General features: G+C 45.8%; 1 protein-coding gene across 1 annotated transcript in view; it reads left to right on the forward strand.

Annotated features, from left to right (window-relative positions):
* rab11fip3 (RAB11 family interacting protein 3 (class II)) overlaps positions 1-25,041 on the forward strand; it is a 129,513-nt gene that overhangs the window by 46,449 nt on the left and 58,023 nt on the right. The window contains exon 3 of the mRNA XM_038819587.1: positions 18,225-18,316. Coding sequence (XP_038675515.1) covers positions 18,225-18,316 — 92 coding nt within the window. The remainder of the gene's footprint in view (positions 1-18,224; positions 18,317-25,041) is intronic.

Consider the following 25,041-nt stretch of genomic DNA (forward strand, 5'->3'; position numbering starts at 1 on the left):
CATCCTTGCTTCCACCACCTTCTCCGGCAGCGAGTTCCAGGCACCCACTACCCTCTGTGTATAAAAACAAAAACTTGCCTCGTACATCCCCTTCCACCTTTATGCCCCCAAGTAATTGACCCCTCTACCCTGGGGAAAAAGTCTCTGACTATCCACCCTGTCTATGCCCCTCATAATTTTGTAGACCTCTATCAGACCGCCCCTCGACCTCCGTCGTCCCAGTTAGAACAAACCGAGTTTATTCAACCTCTCCTCCTAGCTAATGCCCTCCATACCAGGCAACATCCTGGTAAATCTCTTCTGCACCCTCTCTAATGCCTCCACATCCTTCTGGTGTGAGGCGACCAGAATTGAACACTATACTCCAATTGTGGCGTAACTAAGGTTCTGTACAGCTGCAACATGACTTGCCGATTTCTATACTCAATGCCCCGACCAATGAAGGCAAGCATGCCGTATGCCTTCTTGACTACCTTCTCCATCTGTGTTGCCCTTTTCAGTGACCTGTGAACCTGTACACCTAGATCTCTTGACTGTTAATACTCTTGAGGGTTCTACCATTCACTATGTTCCCTACCTGTATTAGACCTTCCAAAATGCATTACCTCACATTTGTCTGGAATAAACTCTATATATGCCACCTCTCCAGACGGTCTAAATCCTGCTGAATCCCAGTCCTCATCGCTATCTGCAATTCCACCAACCTTTGTGTCATCTGCAAACTTACTAATCAGACGAGTTACATTTTCCTCCAAATCATTTGTATATACTACGAACAGCAAAGATCCCAGGATTGATCCCTCAGCTTGATGGTAATGGGGGGTATTCTGGGCCAGATGATTACAAATTATGGTGAATACAATTCTGCTGCTTCTGAAAGCCCAAGCACCTCATGGATGCCCAATTTCAAATTGCTGGTTCTATTCCATTTAACAGGGTGGCAGTGCCACACAACACAATGGAGGGTATCCTCAACATGAAGGCAGGACTTCACCTCCAAGGATTGTGCAGTGATCACTTCGACCAATTTAAAAAAAAAAAAAAAATTTAGAGTACCCAATTATTTTTTTTTTCCAATTTAGGGGCAATTTAGCATGGACAATCCACCTAACCTGCACTCTTTGGGTTGTGGGAACAAAACCCACACAGACACGAGGCGAATATGCAAACTCCACACGGAAGGACCGTGCCCAGGGCCGTGATTCGAACCCGGCTCCTTTATTCCTACTACTATTGACATGAACTGATGCATCTGCAACAGGTCATTTGTGAAGATGAGATCAAGAATGTTCTTCCTTCTCGTCACAACACCATGGGTTGATGTGTGGTCAATTCCAGCCCCACTTGACCTGGAGTTGCATAGATATATACTCACACTCGCACATTTACATACTCACAGGATAGGGGAGTTTTTAAAAAATGTGCAAAGTAAAAGGATACAGTCTCTGTTTTAGATGGACATCTCTAGTTAAATTCCTTCGGTCTAGTTGGATGAGGTGTTTGTTTTCAGTCTGTAATGGTTTTCGCTGTAGATTTATCAGGGCCTTGAGACTTCTGTGCAGATCCAGAAACAGCAGGCAGGAGACATTTGGGGGAGAAAGAGAGAGCAACTCCGAGCCTCTCCTCTCTCAGCATCCAGGATCTCTGCTGGGTCCTCTGAAACCCTCACCTGGCAGTACCCAATCACTGGTTAGTTGCCAGGCAGGATTCTGTCCTTGGCCAATCCATCGGCCACCAGCCAACCAATTGAACCAAATCCCTTGGGTGCGGTAAAGTCTGAGTTCTTCTATTCAAGAGCTAAAACTTCAAAGCACAGTGTACTATTTTGCAACTTGAGTTCCTCACTTCCCTGCTCATCTTAAAAGGTATATGTCCATTAAAGATCTATGGATCAAAATTGATAACGATAAAAGTAAAAGAAATAAGGGCATGAACAGGAATGACCTGCTGCATACCCATTCTAGCAGCCATGTTATATAATTTACAGTGCAGAAGGAGGCCATTCAGCCTATGGAGTCTGCACCGGCCCTTGGAAAGAGCACTGCATTTAAGCCCACGCTTCCAACCTATCCCTGTGTCATTTGAGTGTACCTTTAAGAAATGGGTGTTTATAAAATGGCTGTAGAGGATGTACCTTTAAGAAATAGGTGTTTATCAGTGATGTCAGTGGGTGAAGCTGGGCTGTCTCTGCTTTTGCTTTCACTTTGGGCTGTCTGCTACAGGGTACATTTTAGTTTCATTTAGAGCAACGTTCTTCAAACTTTTTTTTCCGTGGACCCATTTTTACCAACCGGCCGATCTTTGCAACCCACGCTGGCCAACCTACGCGACCCACCATTTTCTCTTACCTTGTTTGCTGCTGAAAAAAATGGAGGAAATGGTTTTGAGTCCCTTTGGCCCTCGTACATGCTCCTCCAATGGAACCTGTTGGATGAAGATGAAGCCTTCGGTGTCGGAAAGTATGGAGTCTCCATCTGTCCAAAGTTCTGAATTTTTTACCTGTAAAATAAATAAACCCCACCCCCCGAACTTGTAAAAAAAATAAATAAATAAAATGAGTAAAATAAATGAATAAAACCCCACCGAACTTGTAAAAAATAAATAAAATGAATACGATAAATGAAAAAAAAATGAATAAAACCACTACAGAACTTGTAAAAAAGCTGCAACTGTTTTTAAAAAGAAAATAGCGGCCGCACTGCGCATGCGCACCAATGATCGCCGCACATGCGCAATGCTGCTGAATTTTTTTTTTTTTACATGTTCCCGGCCGCTTGCAGCCGGCGTTATGAAAAACCGGCTGCTGCACGGGGATTTGCGCGATTGGGAACGCCGCGGACAACGGCTCCGCGACCCTCCCGACACCCACCCGCGGGTCGCGCCCCCGACTTTGAAGAACACTGGTTTAGAGAGCTGGATAGCTGTAGTCACAGCAAGAAGGCTTATTAGAGTCCCCCTCTCTCCAATCTAAAGACTGTGCCTCCAGATTCTTTGGTAAGTTAAAAAATAATACCTGTTTCTGTAGAGAAGTTAAACCTGATGTCTTTTCTGTAAAAAGGTTTTTTTTTTTGTCTTATGGATGTTGCAAGGAAAGATTAAGAGTAACTTATAGAGTACTGTATTCTTTGGGGGATTTATTGGTGTTGATAGTTGTTCAGATGTTTACATTGGGTTTATAAAGTGTTAACTGGTTTCATAAATAAACATATTGTTTTAATTTAAAAGTACTGTAGATCTCTGTTGCATCCCACCTGTAAAGTAGGCCCGTGTGCTCCCAATAACCACCATAACCACAATCTATTAAAAGTTGTGGGACAAGTGAACTCCATGATACACTTTGGGGTTCTCTAACCCTGGCCCATAACACCAGTAATCCAACCTAAATTTTTGAATACTGAGGGAGAATTTAGCATGGCCAGTCCACTTAAACTGCACATCTTTGGACTGTGGGAGGAAACCTGAGCAGCCGGAGGTAACCCATGCAGACACAGGGAGAACGCCACATAGACAGTGACCCAAGCCGGGAATCAAACCTGGGACCCTGGAGCTGTGACCAAGCCACTGTTTGTAATGGGCATTGATGTTCCCTATTCAGGATATAGTCTGTGCCCTAGTTTCCTCCCACAAGTCCTGACAGTCGTGCTGTAAGGTATTTGGACATTCTGAATTCTCCCACTAACAGGTGCTGAAATGTGGTGACTAGAGGCTTTTCACAGTAACTTCATTGTAATGGAAGTCTAGTTGTGACAATAAAGGTTATTATAATTATGATACATTGTGTCCTTTCTACCCTCCAGTGCTGCTTACAGTTGATGTTCAACATGGGAGTACTAATTAATCAGTTGAGGGGAGCAGGTGGTGATGATTACCAGCGGTGGTGGTAATCAGCAGGAAGTGTGCTTGCTCATGTTAACCTAATGCCATGGGATTCAGTGAATGTTGAGGACTCCCTGGGCAGCTCCCTCCTGACTGTATAACGCAGTAGTGCTACCTCTGGTGGTCCTTCATGAATAACCTCAACTGGCATGGGAATTGAACCTGCACTGCTGGCCTTGCTCTGCATCACAAACCAGCTGTCTAGCCAAGTAAGTTAAACTGGTTATATACCTTCCTTGCCCCTTGCCTGAGGTGCGATGATCTTCGGGTTAAATCACCACCAGTCAGCTCTCCCCATCAAAGGGGAAAGCAGTCTATGGTCATCTGGGACTATGGTGTCTTTACCTTGCCTCTAATGGGTCTCGTCAGGACATACCCAGGGATAGTGACAGTTTCTGGATTATAATACACTCCGAATCGGGTAACGTCAGACTGTTGTTTGAGTAGTCTTTTGGATAGCTGTCCCAATTTTGGCACAAGCCTCCAGATGTTAGTGAGGAGTACTTGTGCAGAGTTGACCGGACTGGATTTGCTGTTGTCGTCTCTATGACTAGGTTGATGCTGGGTGTTCAGTCTGGTTTCATTATTTTTAAGACTGTAGCAGTTTGATACAACTGAGTGGTTTGCCTTCCATTTCTGAGAGAGTTTGGAGTCAAACACATTACTATGGGTCTGGAGTCACATGTATACCAGACCGGGTAAGGACAGCAGATTTTCTTCTCTGAAGGTAATAGTGAGCCAGATCAGTTTTTCATGGTTAACATTACTGAGGCTAGATTCAGATTTGCTTATTTGAATTTAAATTCCATCAGCTGCCGAAGTAGGATTTGAACCTGTGTCCCCCAGAGCATTAGCCTGAGGCCTCTGCGCCACTGCATTCCCATGTTGCTCCATACGAATCTGTTTTCTTTTAGTCCAGAAGAGGTAAATTGGCCTGGGCCTTGCGTTTAGGAGGAAGGGGCTAAAATCCCTCAGTGAAAATGCAACATTGATCGTATTCTTTCTTGGAGTGTTTGAGGGAAAGACATGTCTTGAGTGTTTCTTTGTTTGGCATCCTCTGGTTATGCCCAAATTTATTATTCACTTGTATGTGATGTAAATCACATTGCAGATCTTTAATGACCGAGGAATTATCAACTCTCTCTTTGGCACTCTCAAAACAGCGAGTGCTGGTACCTCTCCATTCCATCATTTGGGGTGATGGGACAAATGGAAATCCAGTCTTCACTGTGGCCAATGTGATCATTACTGCTCAATGGAAGTAAAAATGGCTGTTGCACTACCCAGCACCATGCTTATAAAGTCTTGCTGTAAATGTGTTGACACACTCCATAAAAGTGTTTACAGGGCTAACAAGGAGTGTTAGAATACCAACAACAATGCAGGAAACCCACAGGGAAAAGGGTCAGCTGCATGCAGGTGATTGTAAGAGATGTGTGTGTGGGATGTATTTGGCATCACAGTGGCATGAAATAGTCAACATTCCAAATGACTTACACTGGAAACATACTTTACAGCAGTCTGTTGAAATGCATTCACTTAGTGAACTGTGGTCGCTGTCCCCAAGAGACAATGGAGTCTGAGTCTGTATAAATCTGTATAGTTTTTGATTGTCTAAACTAGAAGATAGTGAGGCGTTGAAGTGCAATTAAGAGAAAGAAAATAAAAGCTAGTGAGTTTGCGGGGTGGTAGTGTAATAAGTTAGATTCCCATGATGCAGAGCTATTTCATTTTAGTTTGCTCCAAATAGGGACAAGATGAATTGCAGTCTTTCCAACTAAAATCTCTACAAAGGGTTGGCAGTAACATTGCTGCTGAATATTCTCCTTCCCCTCCTGCTGTTTTCAGTATCTGCCTCCTCCCCCATGGCTGGCCTTACTTTTGAATTGAATGAGAGGATTGATAGGTCTTGACCCACAGGTTGAGAATGCTATCCTGCACATTGTTAAACCGCAGCTGCACAAATTGAATTACTTTGTTCAGGTGCTGTGTACGGGAGGTGGCGAAATACCCAAGGGTTGGAATGGAAAGCAGTTACTATATCCATAATATGTTGCATGCGGTTTAGAGGTAATGTTCTCCTATTGTTGTGCATGTAGTTGCCGTTATTAAGAAACTAGTCCCTGTTTTGAACATCAAAGCAATGTGCACTGAGAGGCTGATTACAAGGCTTAACATTCAGGCTGCTGCATGCACTAATAGTTTGGTATGTAGGCTGTACGGTACATTGTAAATCTAGCTGCCTAAACACATTCCACTGTATTGTGGTTAATGGTTGTCAGAGTGCAGTGTATCTTGGTGTGAGGGTAGGGAGATCCACGCCAAGAGGGTAATGGTACCAGCCTTTTAAACTTGCATTGTCCCTGCTTTGTTTTCCCCTTGGAATGTTTGCTGAGCAAACATAAAACAAAAAGATGCTCAAAGTGCAAGGGCACATGAGGGAGTAAATTAGAAGTTGTGTAGTATGCAAATTAAATTTGCCAAGTGTATAAATGAAATTATTTTCCTAAAGCTTATACTTTTTTAAAATCTCCACCTCCTCCATTCAATTTATAATTTCCTATGGTTTATAACTCCCCTATATCGGTCCCTATTTAAAAATTTATCTCTTCATTATCCCCATCCCTACATACTGCCTTCTCCAGAAGTTAAATAACATTATCGAGTGAATCTGCACACCTCCCAATAAGGACATGTATCTCCTCAATCTGGTGGTTGCTGAGGGCTGACCGGTTCCTGGGACAAATTGTGCTGGGTTGACCTCTGGACAAGGCATTGTTCCCAATATTGCTTTTTGTTACAGTACAGATCTAATATTTGATTTAGTTAGTAACAGTTAATTTTGCAAGGATTGAATTCCAGGGAGTGTGAAATAACAAGCCAAATACATTCTTAAGACAGCTCTGCCAGTCCAACATGGCTGAACTTCTACAGGAACTCACTTTCCACATCCTATTTCCACATCTCTTGATTCCCTTGGTCATCAAAAATGTGTTTCTTTATTGTTCTTTCATGGGATGCGGGCATTGCTAGCTAGACCAGCATTTGTTTCCGATCCCTAATTGCCCTTGAAGATGATGGTGAATTGTTGTCTTGAACCACTGTATTCCCGTGGTGTAGGTACACCCCACAGCACTGTTGGAGAGGGAGTTCCAGGATTTTGACCCAGTGACCGTGAAGGAACAGTGATATATTTCCAAGTCAGGGTAGTGAGTGACTTTTGGGGGAACCTCCAGGTTGTTCCCATGCATCAGCTGCCCGTGTCCTTCTAAATGGTAGTGGTCTTGGGTTTGGAAGGTGCTGCCAAGGAGCTTTGAGTTCCTGCTGTGCATCCTGTAGATGATGCTCATTGTTATTGATGTTGAGTTTTTCGAGCGTTGTTGGAGATCCACTTGTCCAGGCAAGTGGGTGATTATTTGATTTCTCTCCTGAATTGTGCCTTGTTAGAGACATAGAAGGTGAGTTGATTGCAGAATTCTCAGCCTCTGACCTCCTCGTCGCCACAGTATTTGTATGTCTGGCTCAGTTCAGTTCCTGATCAATGCTAACCACCCCATACTTACTGAGCAACCACGGCATTTGAGTATAGCATTCCAAAGAGTCTCCATATTCAATGAAATCTCAATATCCGAGAGATTTTTCATGGTTTAAAATGGCTGAATCCTTATTCCATGGTTGTCACTCGTTCCAAACTCTCCAGCTGGGGAAACAACCTGTTGGTGTATATCCTGGGCATTGGATTGGGGATGGTGGACACAGAATTGGGGATGATGGAGCGGCACGGTGACACAGTTGTTAGCACTGCTGCCTCTCCAGCGTCCCAGGTTCAATTCCAGCCTCGGGTGACTGTCTGTCGTGTGGAGTTTGCACTTTCTCTCCATGTCTGCGTGGGTTTCCTCTGGGTAATCCGTTTTCCTCCCACTATCCAAAAAAAAGTGCAGATTAGGTAGATTTGCCATGCTAAATTGCCCTTAGTGACCAAAAGGTTAGGCTGAGTTACGGGGCTAGGGTGCAAGTGTAGGCCTAAGTAGAGTGCTCTTTCCAAGGCCAGTGCAGACTTGATGGGCTGAATGGCCTCCTTCTGCACTGGGGTGGGAGAGTTATGGGCCATAACTCCCGAGCTCCAGGATATCATTTGGGGAGCGGGGGCAAGAGATCCTAAAGATGCTCTAGGGAACCCCTGAAAGTTCACAGGTAAAATTTACACAACAATTACATGGAAGTGCAAACTTGCCCTAGGCAACTGTCATTCACTGGAAATTATTTGAAAATGCAACTAAATCGCAAATGCCCGAGGACTTAGATTGGGTTACATCAAAGAGAAGCAAAAATAATTAAAACCGCTTCTAACTCCTGGGTAGCAACTGCAGACTCACATTGACCCCCATGGAAAGCCCCCTACACCTACAAGCCCTGCTGCACCACCCCACCCACCTGATGGGAACTCACCAACTCATGGGTATGCCCCCCTTCCCCAATCCCTCATAGGGGTCAGACACTCCCCACCCAAAACGGTGCACCATACTCAGATGTGGTCTCACTAATGCAGTGTATCATTGTAGCAACATACCATCCGACTTTTATATTCAACTCCCCTTACAATAAATTACCATATTCCATTTCTCTTCCGCATCACTTGCTGTACCCGTTTACCAACTTATTATTCCATGTATCAGATCACCCAGATCCCTCTGCCTCGTTTTGCACTCTCTCTCCATTGCCACCCAGGTTCAATTCTGGCCTTGGGTGACTGTGTGGAGATTGCATGTTCTCCCCATGTCTGCGGGGTTTCTTCTGAGTGCCCCAGTTTTCTCCCACAGTCCAACATCAACAAAATTTTGTTGCATCAACAAAACAAAATATAAATTTTGTGGATGCTGGAAACCTGAAATGGAGAAAATGCTAGAAATATTCAGCAGAACTGGTTCTTTCAATGCAAAGTTAATATTTCAGGTCTGCACACGGTGGCACTGTGGTTAGCACTGTTGTCTCACGGCACAGAGAACCCGGGTTTGACCCCGGCCCAGGTCACTCCACTATATGGAGTCTGCACATTCTCCCAGTGTCTGCGTGGATCTCACCCTCACAATCCAAAAAGATGTTCAGGGTAGGGGAAATGGTCACGCTAAATTGCCCCTTAATTGGGGAAAAAAAAAGAATTGGGTACTCTAAATGTATTTTTAAAAGAGAAATAAAAAGCAAGCTGAACACCAACTCGAGGAACGGCACCCGAACTAACTTCAGCCTTCTGGATTCAACATAGAGTTCAACAATTTTAAATTATAACCTCTGCTGCCATTATATTTCATGCTTGTTTGCTGGTTTGGTATTTTTCTCTGGTTTTTATCAATTCCTTTACTTTGTGTTTGGATAGCAGCTATTCTACCATTCACATCTCTGGACACATTTTGTTTCTTTACTTGTTCTGCTATCATTTCCTTTGGCCTTGCACTGCGAAACTAAATTAATTTCTCCTGCCTTCCACCCTACCACAAACTCTCTCCTTTTTCCTGCTTCCCACACCATTCCCTCCCACTTGGTCAAAACCTATTACATCGCTAACTTTCCCCAATTCTGATGATAAATTGCAAGCCTGAAACCATAACTCGGTTTGTCTCTCCACAGATGCTGCCAGACCTACTGAGTATTTCTAGCACCTCTTTTTATTATGTCTTTGTTTTAGGTCCAGCGGAACGGAGTGGCGTGAACCACTCTGGCGTCGGCCCGCCCTGAAGGTGCGGAATCCTCAGCACCTTCAGGGGCTAGGCCGGCGCCGGAGAGGTTTGCACCCCGCCGGCCAGCATGGAAGGCCTTTGGCGCCACGCCAGCCGGGGCCGAAGGGACTCCACCGGCCGGCAAGAGGCGTCAGCAGTTGCTGACGCCATCCCCGTGCATGCGCAGGGCGGGGGTCACCTATGCGTCGGCCATCGCGGAGGCTGACACGGCCGACGCGTAGTAAAAGAGTGCTCTCACGGCACAGGCCCGCCCGCCGATCAGTGAGCCCCGATCGTGGTTCATGCCACCATGGGGGCGCCCTCCGGGGCCAGATCGCCCCACGCCCCCCCAGGACCCTGAGCCGGCCCATGCTGCCATGTCCCGCCGGTAAGGGACCTTATCTGATCCACGCTGGCGGGACTGGTAGAAAACCAGCGGGACTTTGGGCAGCCCCTGGGCCCATTGAGTCGCGCCGGTCCCCGCCATTTTCCGGGGCGGGCGGCGCGACTCGCGCCTCGCCGACTTTTGTAGAGCCGAAGAATTCGGCGGCCGGCGGGGATGGGATTCACGCCGACTCCCGGCGATTCCCCGACCCGGCGGGGGGGTCGGAGAATCCCACCCATTTTGTTACATCCTTCCTATGACAGCCCTCCCATTCGAAGAATCAATCCAATGAACCCATGTAAGCAAAGTATATCCCTCCTTAGAAAAGGAGGCTAAACTATACACACCAAAAGGGCTTGATTGAGACTGCACCTATAGAACCTGGATATCTTTACTCTTGCACCCTCTTTCCGTACAAATCCAACCAATTTGCCTTCCCAATTTACACACAAAATTGCTGTTTTCACCTCTGTTAGTCTTTTTGTCTGTAAACAATATATCCCCAAAACTAATGGAAGAAGGGTGGCGCAGTGGTTGGCACTGCTACCTACGGCACTGAGGACCCGGCTTCGCTCCCTCCCTGGGTCGCTGTCGTCTGTGTGGAGTTTGTACATTCTCACTGTGTCTGCATGGGTTTCACCCCCACAACCCAAAGATGTGCAGGTATGTGGATTGGTCACGCAAATTGCCCCTTAGTTGGAAAAAAGAAATTGGGCACACTAAATTTTTTTTTAAACTATTGAAAAATTTCAAGGGCGGCATGTGGGAAGCCAGTAAGATATGGCCCAAGGAGAACTGCATTAGTTTTGGTGAAGATATGGATCCTGGTATTTTATTAAAAGGGTTAGGGTTTAAAAGATCACCAACATTGGGAGATGCAGCCAGTGTGGACGTGTGGTGGAGAGAAAGTTGACTCTACTGAATTCCCCTCTTCAGTTTATTTAAACATATATTTCCCTTTTCATTATCAAACCTTTCCATTGCTGCGTACACAGTGTGACGGTCACTGATATGGTGTGCAAGTAATTTGATGTGGTACAGACAAATTTCCGAGACAATTAATAGGAACATAGAACCAGTACAGCAACAGAACAGAGCCCTGCGGCCCTCAAGTTGTTGCCGAGCTCATGATCACCCTACTCAAACCCACGTATCCACCATATACCCGTAACCCAACCACCATGCTACCCTGCTGCCCAGGGTGTTGCACTTATGATTCTGGGGTAGTTAACCTAAGCAACAGCTTAAACGTTGTCCTAAATATAAAGTTAAATGGCAAGGGTCTGATATATTGGAGGAGATGCCACATATTTTTTTTCCCCCCCCCAATTATGGGGCAATTTAGCTTGTCCAATCCACCTAGCCTGCACATCTTTGGGTTGTTGGGGGTGAGACCTTTGCAAACACTGGGAGAATTTGCAAACTCCACATGGACAGTAACGCAGGGCCGGGATCAAACCCAGATCCTCAGTGCTGTGAAGCAGCAGTGCTAACCACTGTGCCATCGTGCTGCCCTGGAGATGCCACATAAGTGAAGGCCCTAGAAGTGTTGGCTAGGAGAACCACTTCTGAACCATGGGATTCTGTCCCACATTGACCCAAGCTGCTACAAAACAAATTGTTGGCATGTAATAAAAGGAATTTTTTCAGTGCCATATCGTATTTCTCAGAGGTCCATGAAGCAATCGATTACTTTAAAATGAATTAATTGCTGGGGGCATTGTTAATGGCACCTCTGCCATTCTCGCCGGCTCGGTACTCCACAAACCCGGTAGTAGTGGCAGTCCTGAGGGTGTGGACACCGATATGTGATGATGACCGGTTTTCTCCGGGGGGGGGGGGGGGGGCTGGGATGGTCTGGTCTGGGGGTTTTGGCAGCGTGCAGGGATCGAGAGACTTGCGGATCTTTTTACTGATGATGGTTTACCGAGCTGGAAGAGACGTTTGAGTTGCCAGGTGGGAATGGGTTCCGGTATTTACAAGTGAGGGATTTTGTGCAGAGGCAGGTTTCGACCTTGCTGCACTGGGGACAGCAGGATAAGATGGTGTCAAGAACAGGAGTAGGACAGGGGAAGGTCCTGAGATCTATAAGGAGCTGACGGAGTGGGAGGGGGGGTGGTCCTGCGAACCGCGTCCATATGTTTTGGGCATGTCCGAGGCTGAGTGGTTTCTGGCAGGGATTTGCTGACGTCATGACAAAGGTCTTACAAGTGAGGGTGGTGCCGAGTCCAGAGGTGGCGATCTTTGGTGTGTCGAAAGACCTGAGAGGCCGGTATCCTGGCTGTTGCCTCCCTGATGGCCCGGAGACTGATCTTACTAAGCTGGAGGGACTCTGAACCCCCAAAATTAGGGTATGGGTTAGTGACATGGCTAGGTTTCTCAGACTTAAGAACATCAAATTTGCCTTAAGGGGCTCGTTGTAGGGGTTTGCTTGGAGGTGGCAGCCATTCATCGACTTTGAGGAAAAACGAAGCTGTCAGCAGGGGGGAGGGGGGTAAAAAGGGGAGGCATGGAGAGACAAGTGAGGGCAGGGCAACCAACGGATGGGTGGCTGGGGAAGGTGGCGCGGTTTATGTAAGTCATGTTGACTGATGTTTGGGGGGTGGGGGGGGGGGCAGAGAGAAGAGTTGTTGGTTATATTGTTGTGTTTTTCTTTGTTAAACATTATTAAAATTATAAATGCCTCCATAAATATTTTCTAAAATAAAATGAAGTCATTGCTCAGCCAAGTCCCACCAAATGAAATCAATTCTCTGTTTCCAATAGTGGTGGTTGAGGGACAGGTGTTGGCCAAAGCACTGGGAGAACACTGCCTAGCTTCAATTGGATCTTAACACTAACCAAGAGCATTTTGCAGAAACAAACTGTACCGGCCAAAGAATGATCTCTCCTTAAGTGTTGGCACTGAAGTGTTGGCCTAGCTCCAGGGTCCCAGGTTCGATTCCTGGCCTGGGTCACTATCTGTGCGGAGTTTGCCGCTCTCCCCGTGTCTGCTTGGGTTTCCTCCGGGTGCTCCGGTTTCCTCCCACCGTACAAAGATGTGCAAGTTAGGTGGATTGGCCATGCTATGTTGCCCTTAGTGTCCAAAAAGGTTGGGTGGGGTTACTGGGTTGGAGGTGTGAGCTTGGTTAGGATGCTCTTTCCAAGGGCTGGTGTAGACTCAATGGGCCAAATGGCCTCCTTGTGCGCTGTAACTTCTATGATGGTTCAAGCCTGGAGTGGGGCTGAACCCACATCCTTTGGATTCGGGTGAGAGTGCAACCAACTGAAGCAACTGATTGCTTCTCATTTCAAATGCTTTTGTGAACTTTGCAGAGTGAGGATATATTACCAGCTTTTAGTCTGACTTTGCAGTAAATTGCCTTCCTTCAAATTTGCCTGTTGGAATATCTTGCATTGAAATATTCCAGGTTTATCTCAGTGAATATTTTGGTTGGCTGCTCCAGATTAAGCTTCTAAGATCTCTCCCAGCCTGAACTACAGGAATTGTAGCTTCCATAAACAGACAAATTTCCCTTGTGACCTGAAGCTTCATTTTGAACATTGCGGTGAGCAGGAGACCTTTTTGCACATACTTCCTTCCATAGGAGTCACTGAATGTCAGCCCTTTTGAAGCATTGTTTGGCACATTGTCATTTGCTCCTGCGCCACAAGGCGTTTTGTTTTGTGTTTATAAGGTGAGAGACGTTTTTGCTGGGAGAAGAATCAATTCTGAAACTTGAGAACCGGTCACAAGAGGCTTCCCAAGTGTCTGATTATTTTATTAAAATCCTTTGTGGCTGAATTATTTTCCAGCTCTTGTTTTTGTTCCAGTTCAATAGGTTCCTCGGTCTAAATTCATATTCATCATTCCCTGACTGATTTTCTATGCGTTAAGGTTGTTAATGGAGCTCTTGTTTATAGTGATCTGATTGGTGTTGACATCTTCACCCAATTTAGTGACAATAGACCTTTTTTTAAAAAAGAAAATCACATTTCCCTGCATTTTAATGATCATAGCAGTGCACTGAGGCAATTAAACTGTGCTCTAGCTCCAAATGTCCTCTTCCTGGCGAGGGGCACTGCTTCCTCAGTTGCTGTAACAGAATTTAACTAAACAGATTGCTCCCCCACTTCCACAAAAGCACCCTGAATCTGCCAAATGGTACACTGCATACCATGCAGTCCATTGTGTCTGTACTAGCTCTTTGTCAAAGTGAACTAAACAATATTCTCCTGTCTTTCTCCTCCCCATGACTTTTTCCTTTAAAATGTATCTATATTACAGTTTTTGTCTTTTTCTGGTTGGCTGATGATTGATTTGGGGCATAATTAGCGTATGCAGAGGCTCATGGGAAAGGGCGGTTTGGAGGACAAGGGTGTGGAACATGTGTCACTGCCAGTGATTGGTGATGGGGTAGGGGCATGTTGGTGGAGGGAATAAAACGGTAGAAGGTAGAGAGCTCAACAGTCGTGGACCCACATGGAAAAAATGGTCTCTTCCTGTCCTCCATTGCAGTATTAATAATAATAATATTCATAATTTTTAAGGTGTTTACTCTGTTTCCTCTGACCTCGTGTTCGATGGAAGTGGTAGTATTTGCCTCCTGACTGTAATTTCCTAGCCCTGGCATCATAACATATGAAATTGGAGCCTGTTTTGCTTTTTTTTAAAAAAAAGGACATGGCTGATCTGGTCTTGGCCTCAATACCACTTTCCTGCCTATTCCCCATAAACTTTGCCTCCCCTAGGGCAGCTCGGTGGCACAGTGGGTCAGCCCTGATGCCTCACGGTGCCGAGGTCTCAGGTTCAATCCTGGCTCTAGGCCACTGTCCGTGTGGAGTTTGCACGTTCTCCCCGTGTTTGCATGGGTTTCGCCCCCACAACCCAAAGATGTGCAGGCTAGGATTGGCCACGTTAAATTGCCCCTTAATTGGAAAACATTAATTGGGAACTCTAAATTTAAAAAAAACTTTGCCTCCCCTGTGGTTCAAATGTTTGTCAAACTCTAGTTTTGAATATATTATTCAATGGCTCCCTTCCATGGCTCTCTCTCCTGGTAGAAGATTCCAAAGATTCATTTATTTTTTTTTATTTTATAAATTTATAGCGTACCCAATTATTTTTTTTTCTCCAATGAAGGGGCAATTTAGCATGGCCAATCCACCTAACCTGCACATCTTTGGGTTGTGGGGGTGAAACCCACGCAGACATGGGGAGAATGTGCAAACTCCACACAGACAGTGACCCAGGGCCGGGATTCAAACCCGGGTCCTCAGCACCGCAGTCCAAGTGCGAACCACTGTGCCACATGTCGCCCAATTCCAAAGATTCATGACCCTTCAAGATGAAATTATCCTAATCTGTCTTCTATGAACAACCCTCCTCTGAAGCCATGCCCCCAGTTCTATATTCCCCATAAAGGAAACATTTGCCCTGTCAAGCACACTATAAGCTTGTTTCGAGAAGATCGTAATTGTCTATCTACACTGTGCACACTGCCTTTTAATGTCTTTTCTAGAATCGGTACCCCCATTGCAGCATATAGTGCCTCAACTGTGACCTAACCAATGTTTACTCTGTGCTCTATGTAACATCAATGGCTTTCAGTTATGGAAAGTTATTTTAACATAAACATCCCTCGCTGTTTAGAGGCCACAAAATGGGATGCTAAGCCAAAAATGAAGGATTTATGATTTTAGGGAGGAAATTCCAGAGCTTGGGGCAATGGCAGCTGAAGGCATTGCTTCCGATGTTGAGGTGAAAGGTGGATCCACCAGACCAAAGGGTTGGTAGCGTGTGAGCTGTTGTGTAGGGTTTGAGAAGATTGCAGCGATCAAGAGGAGACCATGGATGAATTTAAATGCTGCTGGTGGGTGTTGATGAGATGAATGAATTTTAAATGCAAGAATCAGAATTGTAGAACTTGAAGAATTGGCAGATTGAATGCCAATGTAGGCTAATGTTGGATGACTTGGGGATGGGGGGGGGGGGGTGGGGTGGGGGGGGGGGGTTTAACGTGGTGCATAATTTTGGATGAGTTGAAGCTAAGGGTCGAGAGGTGGCCAGAAGAACATTGGAATAGTTTTGAGTCCACAGGTGATAGAAGTATGGATGATGGTTTCAGCAGCAGAAAAGCACATGGGTGGGTGATGTTGCAGAGTTGGAAATAGATCCATGTAGGGTCAATAAGATTACAAATAATATGGTTTAGCCTGAGACCAAAGAGGAGAATGGAACCGTTGACTAGGGTGCAGAGTTTGTGGCACATCCACAGAATGATGGTTTCAGTCTTTCTAGTGTTTAGCTGGAGGGAAATATGACCCAAGAATGTTTGGATGTTAAACAGCTTGGAGTCATTACCCATATCTGCAGGTACGCCCAACTCTCGCACCCAAAACGTTATCAGCCTTATGGCTCAAACAGACATCAAACTGGTGAAGTCTTGTGTTTTGTGTGCACGTGTACCTGTATAAGGCATACATCTACCCATGTGTGATAAAACCTCAAGACTTCGTATAAACATTTTAAAAACATTATGACACGGAAGGGAGCCCTTTGGCCCACCATGCTGTGCTGGCCAAAAGAGTTATCCAACCAATCCTTCCATCAAGTGCTTTAAAATGCAATGAGGGTTTCTGCTTCAACCAAGCTTTTAAATGCAATGAGGGTTTATGCCTCGACCAAATGGTCTGGAACAGTATTAAAGTGTTGCTCCTCAACTTTCACCTTGTCCTACTACCAATTATTTAAATCTATGCCCCCTGGTGGTTATTCCATAATAACCCTACAGTGCAGAAAGAGGCCATTCGGGCCTGCACCAACCCTGCGAAAAAGCACCCTATCTAGGCCCACTTCCCCCACCCAATCCCCATAACCTCAGTTAATCTGCATATCTTTGGACTCTGGAGGAAACCACCGGAGCACCCGGAAGAAACCCATGCAGACACTGGGAGTCCGCGCAAACTCCACAGTCATCCAAGGTCGGATTTGAATCCTGGACCTGAGGCAGCAGTGTTTGACCACTGTGCACCCTCTGAAGGGAAATGAGTTCTTCATATCCCCTTTATCTGGGCCCATCATAATTTCCATTTACCTCTTGCTCAGCCTTCTCCGTTCCAGCGAAAGCAACCCCAGACTATCCAATCTTTCCCCACAGTTAAGACTTTCCATTCATGGAACATCCTCTTGAACCTCCTCCACATCATCATTTTTTTTTAACAGGAAGGATTGTTCTCTACAATGCAATGGCCAGAGCTGTACACCGTACTCCTGCTGCAACCTAACTAGCATCCAATGCCTTTCTAAGAAAACCTCCAATCCAAAGTGTAGAATATAAAGAAAAGTTCCCATGTTTGCCCTTTGTAATCATCTTATCAGGGATATGTGGATTTAGATCCCAAGGTCTCTGTTCCCCTCTGCTTCTCACTATCTTACTTTATGGTGTACCCTTGCATTGTTTGCCCCTGACACATACGTTACTTCTACAGATTGAATTCTACTTTTCATTTTTCTGCCACCTGGCCAGCTTTCTTCCTTGCTATGAACCACATAACCAATTTTTACATTATCTGAAAACCTTTGAATCATGCCCCATATGCTTGAGTCTGAATCATTGATAAATATCATGCATGACCGCGGTAATGTAGTTCTTGAGATCTACAGAACAGCCTTCATGAACTAAAAACACTTCTTATCCATTGCCGGTTACTTGCTACCACTAAGCCCTTGTATTCAGCAAGAATTTCACATTTTGGCCAGTCTGCCATGTGGCACCCTGTTAAACCCCACATAGACTATATTATACCTCCTAAAAAAGATCAACCAAGTTCATCATACAAGACCGTTCCTTTAATCCATGCTGCCTATCTTTGATTAATCCCAGGGCAGCACGGTGGCGCAAGTGGTTAGCATGGTTGCCTCGTGGCGTCGAAGCCCGAGGTTCGAACCCGGCTTTGGGTCACTGTCCGTGTGGAGTTTGCACGTTATCCCCGTGTTTGCGTAAGATTCGTCCCCACAACCAAAAAGATGTGCAGAGTAGGTGGATTGGCCATGCTAAATTACCCCTTAATTGGGAAAAAAAAATGAATTGGATACTCTTTTTTTAAAAAAAAATAATAATAATAATTTCTAAAGTTTACCTGCATCAAACCAAGTGCCTGGCATAACTTGAGAAAAAAAAATCGTTGATTAATCTCCACCTTTTAAAATTATTTGTATTATCCTTTGGAATTCCCCCCCAGTAATATTTATGCTTGCGTTCCTGCAGATTCTGATAGCCAGAACTACGATGCTGGATTTGGGAATGAAGATGACGTGTTGCCATGCACAGAGGAGTTTGAGGACTTCACCTGTTTTGAGGCAAGTACATGATTGATGCAGATAAATCTTACCTTCAGTCTGTATTTTTGTTTGAACATGTGGTCCATTCGATGGGCCGAATGGCGGCCTCCTGCACTGTAAATTCTATGATAATCTATGATTTGTGGTTGTTCATTTAGTAGCTCCACTGTTTCCAGACTGACCACAAAATCCCATAGTTGATTACTACTTTGTTGTTTGATCTGTTAGCAATCTCTGGTGCATTCACTAAGGTCAGAATGTTGACGGTGCCATCCAAACCATGATTTGAGCACTCGAGCCAAGCTGACACACCAATGCAATGCTGAGGGACAGCTGCAGTGTCAGAGGAGCTGTCCTTTCAATGTGACGCTCCAGCATTTTAGTATTTTACTAACTTTTGGTTATTTTATTAGCTTTTGGTTATTTTATTAGCTTTCTCCCCCATGTTGTCTGGCAAATGGAAGGGATACATCTACTACTCCCAGCTCTTGCTGTGCTCATTCAGTTTAGTTCCATCCTTTTCAACCCAAACTTTGTAATTTAAATTTCTAAATTCCACAACTGTGAATATGACACCTCGTATATTTGTAAGGATAGCTAGATGGTAATTGATTTTTGTTCGCAGTTGCTCTGTGCTGATGAAATTTTTAAGCTTGTCTCTGCAATACCACCCTTTAGGTAGATAGGGGACATTATGCTGCTATGCTTTTTAAAGATTGTTTCACTTCCAGTCACACGAGATTGAATCAAGAGTGTCCCATTTTAAAACTGTCTGTAGGTTGTAACCTCCTGTCATTCCTAGTGTTTAAGCTTTTCTTCAGCATTTCGGTCAGACCTGTTGACATTCTGCCCTCTTTCCACCCATGGTTGCAAGTCTTTCTCTTCATACTTGTTCTAGAATTGTTTTCGAGAAAGGCAAAGACTTGCTCTAGACTTGGGCTCACTCGTGCACTCTGCTTTGTGTGTTGCTCTAATGGTTGGCAGTGAGGAGCCCTGAAAGCACATTTGGATAGGTGGCAAAGCATGTCCTGGGACTGATTTTGGTGGGCCACAGATCTGAAGTACAGTCATGTTGGTATGAGTAGGTGACCAATATGGAGCCACTGCACTGCTCTCCCAAGGACAGCTGAGGTTTAGAGACTGTGCTTTCTAGCTCAGTCGACTTGAGAGAACAGGCCAGTTAGATCCTTTGCTGTTTTAGTAATGCATGTTTAAGTGTGACCTGGAATATGGGAGACCCTGCACATAGTCTCTCAGACTCTCAACTACATCATCGTCATCAATGTTGAGCTTTTCTTTTGCATGATGTATTTGGCATTGACCATGCAGCACAAATGGTATGTACAGTAACTCTGAGCCCTTGATCATAGAATAATTGCAGCACAGAGAGAGGCCATTTGGCGCATCAGGGAATCTGCAATGACGGAAGCACATTTTCACCCAGTTAGCAGCGGCTTTGGAGTTTCTAACCATCCATTGATGGAGCTGGGCTATCCAAACTGCAACCTGTGGACCCACATGTTGCCCTCAGGCCCTGTCTTTTTGAAGTACTTTCAACAATTTTTCAAATTGTACTAGTGTTAATTGTTTTGCCCGTTTACCTCTATTTACAAAGCTGTGCAGCAAAGGGTTTGCGTGACATCGTCAGTAGATTTGTTCATAGCAAGTTGGTATTTGAAAATCTGATTTTAAATATGGCCATTTGGAATCTATGGTACATGTCTTATTAAGATGAACGCTTTGGTCACAACTAAGTCTGCGGATTAGAAAGTCGCATGTTTCCTTCCACAGAGTTAGCTGATCATAACAGGCCAGTGGTTTGGGCAGCATTGTTGTGGGGATCTGCTGCTGTGCTGTCATCGTGTGGAGTGCAGCTCAATGTGTTACTCTGCTGTGCTGTTTCAGAGTGGAACCTTTCATGCAGGGCTGTTGCTACTCTGGTGTGGGGTGGAGCTGTTATCTTGCTGACCTTCTATGACATTGTATGAATTGTTGCTGCTGTTGAGTGCCTGCATTACAATGAAAGTAAGCCTGACTTGTTAGTTTTGCAAACAAACAGCAATTCAGATTGTGGTTGCTCTCAGCTGCAGTCTTATGAATCATTCAGTTGAGCTTTCAGGTTTGGCTCAACTAATGTGTTGAAAAGTGTTGGGGAACAGAGGGAATCCATGTCCACCAGTTCCCTGAAGATGGCACGAAGGGTAGATAAGGTGGTTAAAAAGGTATATGGGATGCTTTCATAGAGTCATAGTTTTACAGCATAGCAAGAGGCCTTTCGGCCCATCGTGTCTGTACTGGCCAACAAGCACCCACCTATTCTAATCTAATTTTTCAACACTTGCGTCCACAGCCGTGTACGCTATGGTATTTCAAGTGCTCATCTAAATGTTTCTTTAGCTGAGGCACAATGTTGGATAAGTTTATGCCAAAACTGTATGAAACATTGGTTAGGCCATAAGACCAGATCTGTTTACTGGATGGGTACAATAAACATCGAGAGGGTAAAGAGATCTGAGTATGTTGGCAGGAATGGAGAAATTTAGCCATGAGGAAAATTGGATAGGCTGGGGCTGCCTTTCCTCTTCTAAAGAAAAGGATGTGGAGATGCCAGAGTTGGAGTAGGGTGAGCATAGTCAGAAGTCTTACAACACCAGGTTAAAGTCCAACAGGTTTGTTTCAAATCACTAGCTTTCGGAGTACTGCTCCTTCCTCGGGTGAAGGAGGAAGGAGCAGTACTCCGAAAGCGAGTGATTTGAAATAAACCTGTTGGACTTTAACCTGGCAAAGAAAACAAGGGAAAGTGTAATTTCACAGGAACATCAACCCTGCAAATTTTCCTGAGCCACACACCATCCTGACTTGAAACTATAGCACTGTCACTGGGTTAAAATCCTGGCACTCTCCCTCAAAACATTGGACTACACCACTTGTATTAAAACAGTTCAAGAAGCAGCACACCACCACCTTCTTGAGGGCAGTTAGGGGAGGAGCACAAAACTCTGGCTTTACAAGTGATATTCATAAACCAAGAATGAATTAAAAGTATCGAAGGGCTCCGGGAATAGGCCCTTCCTATCCACATTATTTTCCTTAGCCGAGGGCTCAATAATCTGGGACATAGATTTAAATTGGTGGAAGGATTAGAGGGGCACGAAGGGATTCTTTTCACCCCGAGTATAGTGAGTGGTAGAGATAGAAATCCTCATGAAAAGTATGTATGGCACTTTGCAGTGCGAATTCTAAAGGACAATAAATCAAGAGCTGGGAAGTAGGATTAGGCTGGAAAGCTTGTTGTTTTGGTAGCAAACACACCATGAACTAAGGGCCTCCTCCTGTGCCATAGTTTTCTGATTCACTGAGCTAAGCATTACACTTTGTTTCGTTTAACTTCATTCCTTTGAGCTGCATCCACTGATAGACAAACAACCATTCCAGGGAGACTGTAGAAAACAAGTGATATTTAGGAACTTGCAAAGCCAAGTTAATCACCTTTTAAAGGAGAAACTGAGAGAATCTCCAAACTCAAGTCATTGAGTCATATGGTCACTGTGGAGTTTGCACATTCTCCCCGTGTTTGCGTGGGTTTCGCCCCCCACAACCCAAAAGATGTGCAGGTTAGGAGGATTGGCCACACTAAATTGCCCCTTAAATGTGGAAAAAAAATAATTGGGCATTCTAAATTTATTTTTTTTAAACTCCAGAGTCCGACAGCTCAGAAAAAGGCCCTTTGGCCCACGTCTGCGTGAGCTATCAAGCATCCATCTATTCTAATCTCATTTTCCAGCACTTGGTCCATGGTCTATAGCTTTGTCTGCTATGGTGTTTCAAGTGCCCATCTCCATGCTTAAATGTTGAGGGTTCCTACCTCAATCACCCTTTCAGGCAGTGAGTTCCAGATTCTTCCCACCTTCTGGGTGAATTTTCTTTCCTCTAATCTCCCCTCTAAATCTTCTGTCAAAGAGAGAGGCTGAAAATGAGCTCGAGAGCAGGATGTTGGCGCATCAGCTCCATAGGCGAGATGCGGCTAGGGAAATTGGGGGAGTGAAGGATGGGGGTGGAAATGTAGAGCAGAAAGGGACAGAAGTAAACGGGGTCTTTAGGGACTTTTACGAGGGATTGTACCGGTTGGAACCTCCGAGGGGGAAAGAGGGGATGGAGAGCTTCATGAACAGGCTATGTTTCCCAAGGGTTCAAGAGAGGCTGGTAGAGGGGCTGGAGGCGCCGATAGAGTTGGAGGAGCTAGTCAGGGGGATCGGGCAAATGCAGTCAGGTAAGGCCCCGGGGCTGGACGGGTTCCCGGCAGAATTTTACAAAAAATATGCGGACCTGGTGGGTCCCCTGCTGGTGCGAACTTTCAATGAGGCGTGGGAGGGGGGGGCTTTGCCCCCGACGATGTCGCGGGCACTGATCTCTTTGATCCTAAAACGGGATAAGGACCCCTTGCAGTGCGGATCATATAGGCCTATCTCGCTCCTTAACGTAAACGCTAAGTTGCTGGCGAAGATCCTGGCTACCAGGATAGAGGATTGTGTGCCAGAGGTAATTCATGAAGATCAGACAGGATTTGTCAAGGGGCGGCAGCTCAACAAGAATGTGCGGAGACTGCTGAATGTTATCATGATGCCGGCAGTGGAGGGGGAGGCGGAGATAGTGGTGGCGCTGGACGCAGAGAAAGCGTTTGATGGAGTTGAGTGGGGGTACCTGTGGGAGGTGCTGGAGAGGTTTGGATTTGGGGAGGGATTCATCAAATGGGTGAGGCTGCTTTACGCGGCGCCGATGGCGAGTGTAGTCACAAATGGAAGGAGATCGGAGTATTTTAGGCTTTATCGTGGGACCAGGCAGGGGTGTCCCGTCCCCCCTGCTCTTTGCACTGGCGATTGAACCGCTGGCCATGGCGTTGAGGGAGTCAGGGAAGTGGAGGGGTCTGGTGCGGGGTGGGGAGGAGCACCGGGTATCGCTGTATGCGGACGACCTGCTGTTATATGTGGCGGACCCAGAGGGGGGAATGCCGGGGGTGATGGAGCTGTTAGCGGAATTTGGGGGCTTCTCGGGCTATAAGCTGAACTTAGGAAAGAGCGAGGTATTTGTAGTGCACCCGGGAGATCAGGAGGAGGGAATTGGGAGGCTCCCCTTCAGGAGGGCAGTGAAGAGTTTCAGGTACCTGGGGGTGCAGGTGGCCAGGAGTTGGGGGGCTCTTCATAAGCTTAACTTCACCAGACTAGTGGAACAGATGGAGGAGGAATTTAAAAGGTGGGACATGGTGCCGCTATCGCTGGCGGGCAGAGTGCAATCCGTCAAAATGATGGTTCTCCCAAGGTTCTTGTTCCTCTTCCAGTGCTTGCCCATCTTTATCCCTAGGGCCTTTTTTAAAAGGGTGACCAGCAGCATCATGGGATTTGTTTGGGCGCATGGCACCCCGAGGGTGAAGAGGGTCTTCTTGGAGCGGAGTAGAGATGGGGGGGGGGCTGGCGTTGCCCAACCTCTCGGGGTACTACTGGGCGGCCAACGTGTCGATGGTGCGTAAGTGGGTGATGGAGGGGGAGGGGGCAGCATGGAAACGGATGGAGAGAGCGTCCTGTGGGGATACAAGCCTGGGGGCCCTGGTAACGGCGCCGTGGCCGCTCCCTCACACGAGGTGTATATGATGCAACTATTTTGCATCATAACCCATCATATTAGGGTGGCATGATGACGCAGTGGATAGCACTGGGTTCGATCCCAGCCCCGGGTGACTGTCCATGTGCAATTTGCATATTCTCCCATGTCTGCATGGGTTTCACCCCCACAACCCAAAGATGTGCAGGGCAGGTGGATTGGCCATGCTAAATTGCCTCTTAATTGGGGAAAAAAATAATTGGGTACTCCAAATTTTTATTTTTTTAAATCCCTGTCTGTTTTGTTTATCATTAATGTTGGTTTCTTACTGAATTACTTTGCATTCAGACAACTGCTATCCTGCCTTCCCACCTCCTGTAGGCACATTTTTTTTCTTGTCCTATTACCACTCCATTTGCCTTTAGTACCATGAAACACACACACACAATTTACAGTGCAGAAGGAGGCCATTCGGCCCATCGAGTCTGCACCGGCTCTTGGAAAGAGCACCCTACCAAGGTCAACACCTCCACCTTATCCCCATAACCCAGTAACCCCACCCAACACTAAGGGCAATTTTGGACACCAAGGGCAATTTATCATGGGCAATCCACCTAACCTGCACATCTTTGGACTGTGGGAGGAAACCGGAGCACCCGGAGGAAACCCACGCACACACGGGGAGGATGTGCAGACTCCGCACAGACAGTGATCCAAGCTGGAATCGAACCTTGGACCCTGGAGCTGTGAAGCATTTGTGCTATCCACAATGCTACCGTGCTGCCCGTGATGGAAACCTTCCATCATTTAATCTCTCTGACCCACACCCTATCACAAATGTTCTCTTTTGTTCTGCTACTCACCACTTCCTTTCCATTTAAACCTATCCTATTTCTAATTTTATTTCTGATGAAAGGTCACAGCCTGAAACCTTTTCTCTCTCTCTCACACAGCTGCTGCCTGACCTCTTGTGCTTTCTTTTTTTCTAAAAGTCTCCAATTCTTTTTTTCTTCAATTTAGCGTGGCCAATTCACCTACCCTGCGCATCTTTTTGGGTTGTGGGGGTGAGACCCATGCATACACTGAGAGAATGTGCCCACAGACAGTGTCCCAGGGCCGGGATCGAACCCAGGTCCTCATTGCTGTGA

This window comes from Scyliorhinus canicula, chromosome 15, assembly GCF_902713615.1.
Source record: "Scyliorhinus canicula chromosome 15, sScyCan1.1, whole genome shotgun sequence".
In the NCBI taxonomy this organism is placed as follows: Eukaryota; Metazoa; Chordata; class Chondrichthyes; order Carcharhiniformes; family Scyliorhinidae; genus Scyliorhinus; species Scyliorhinus canicula.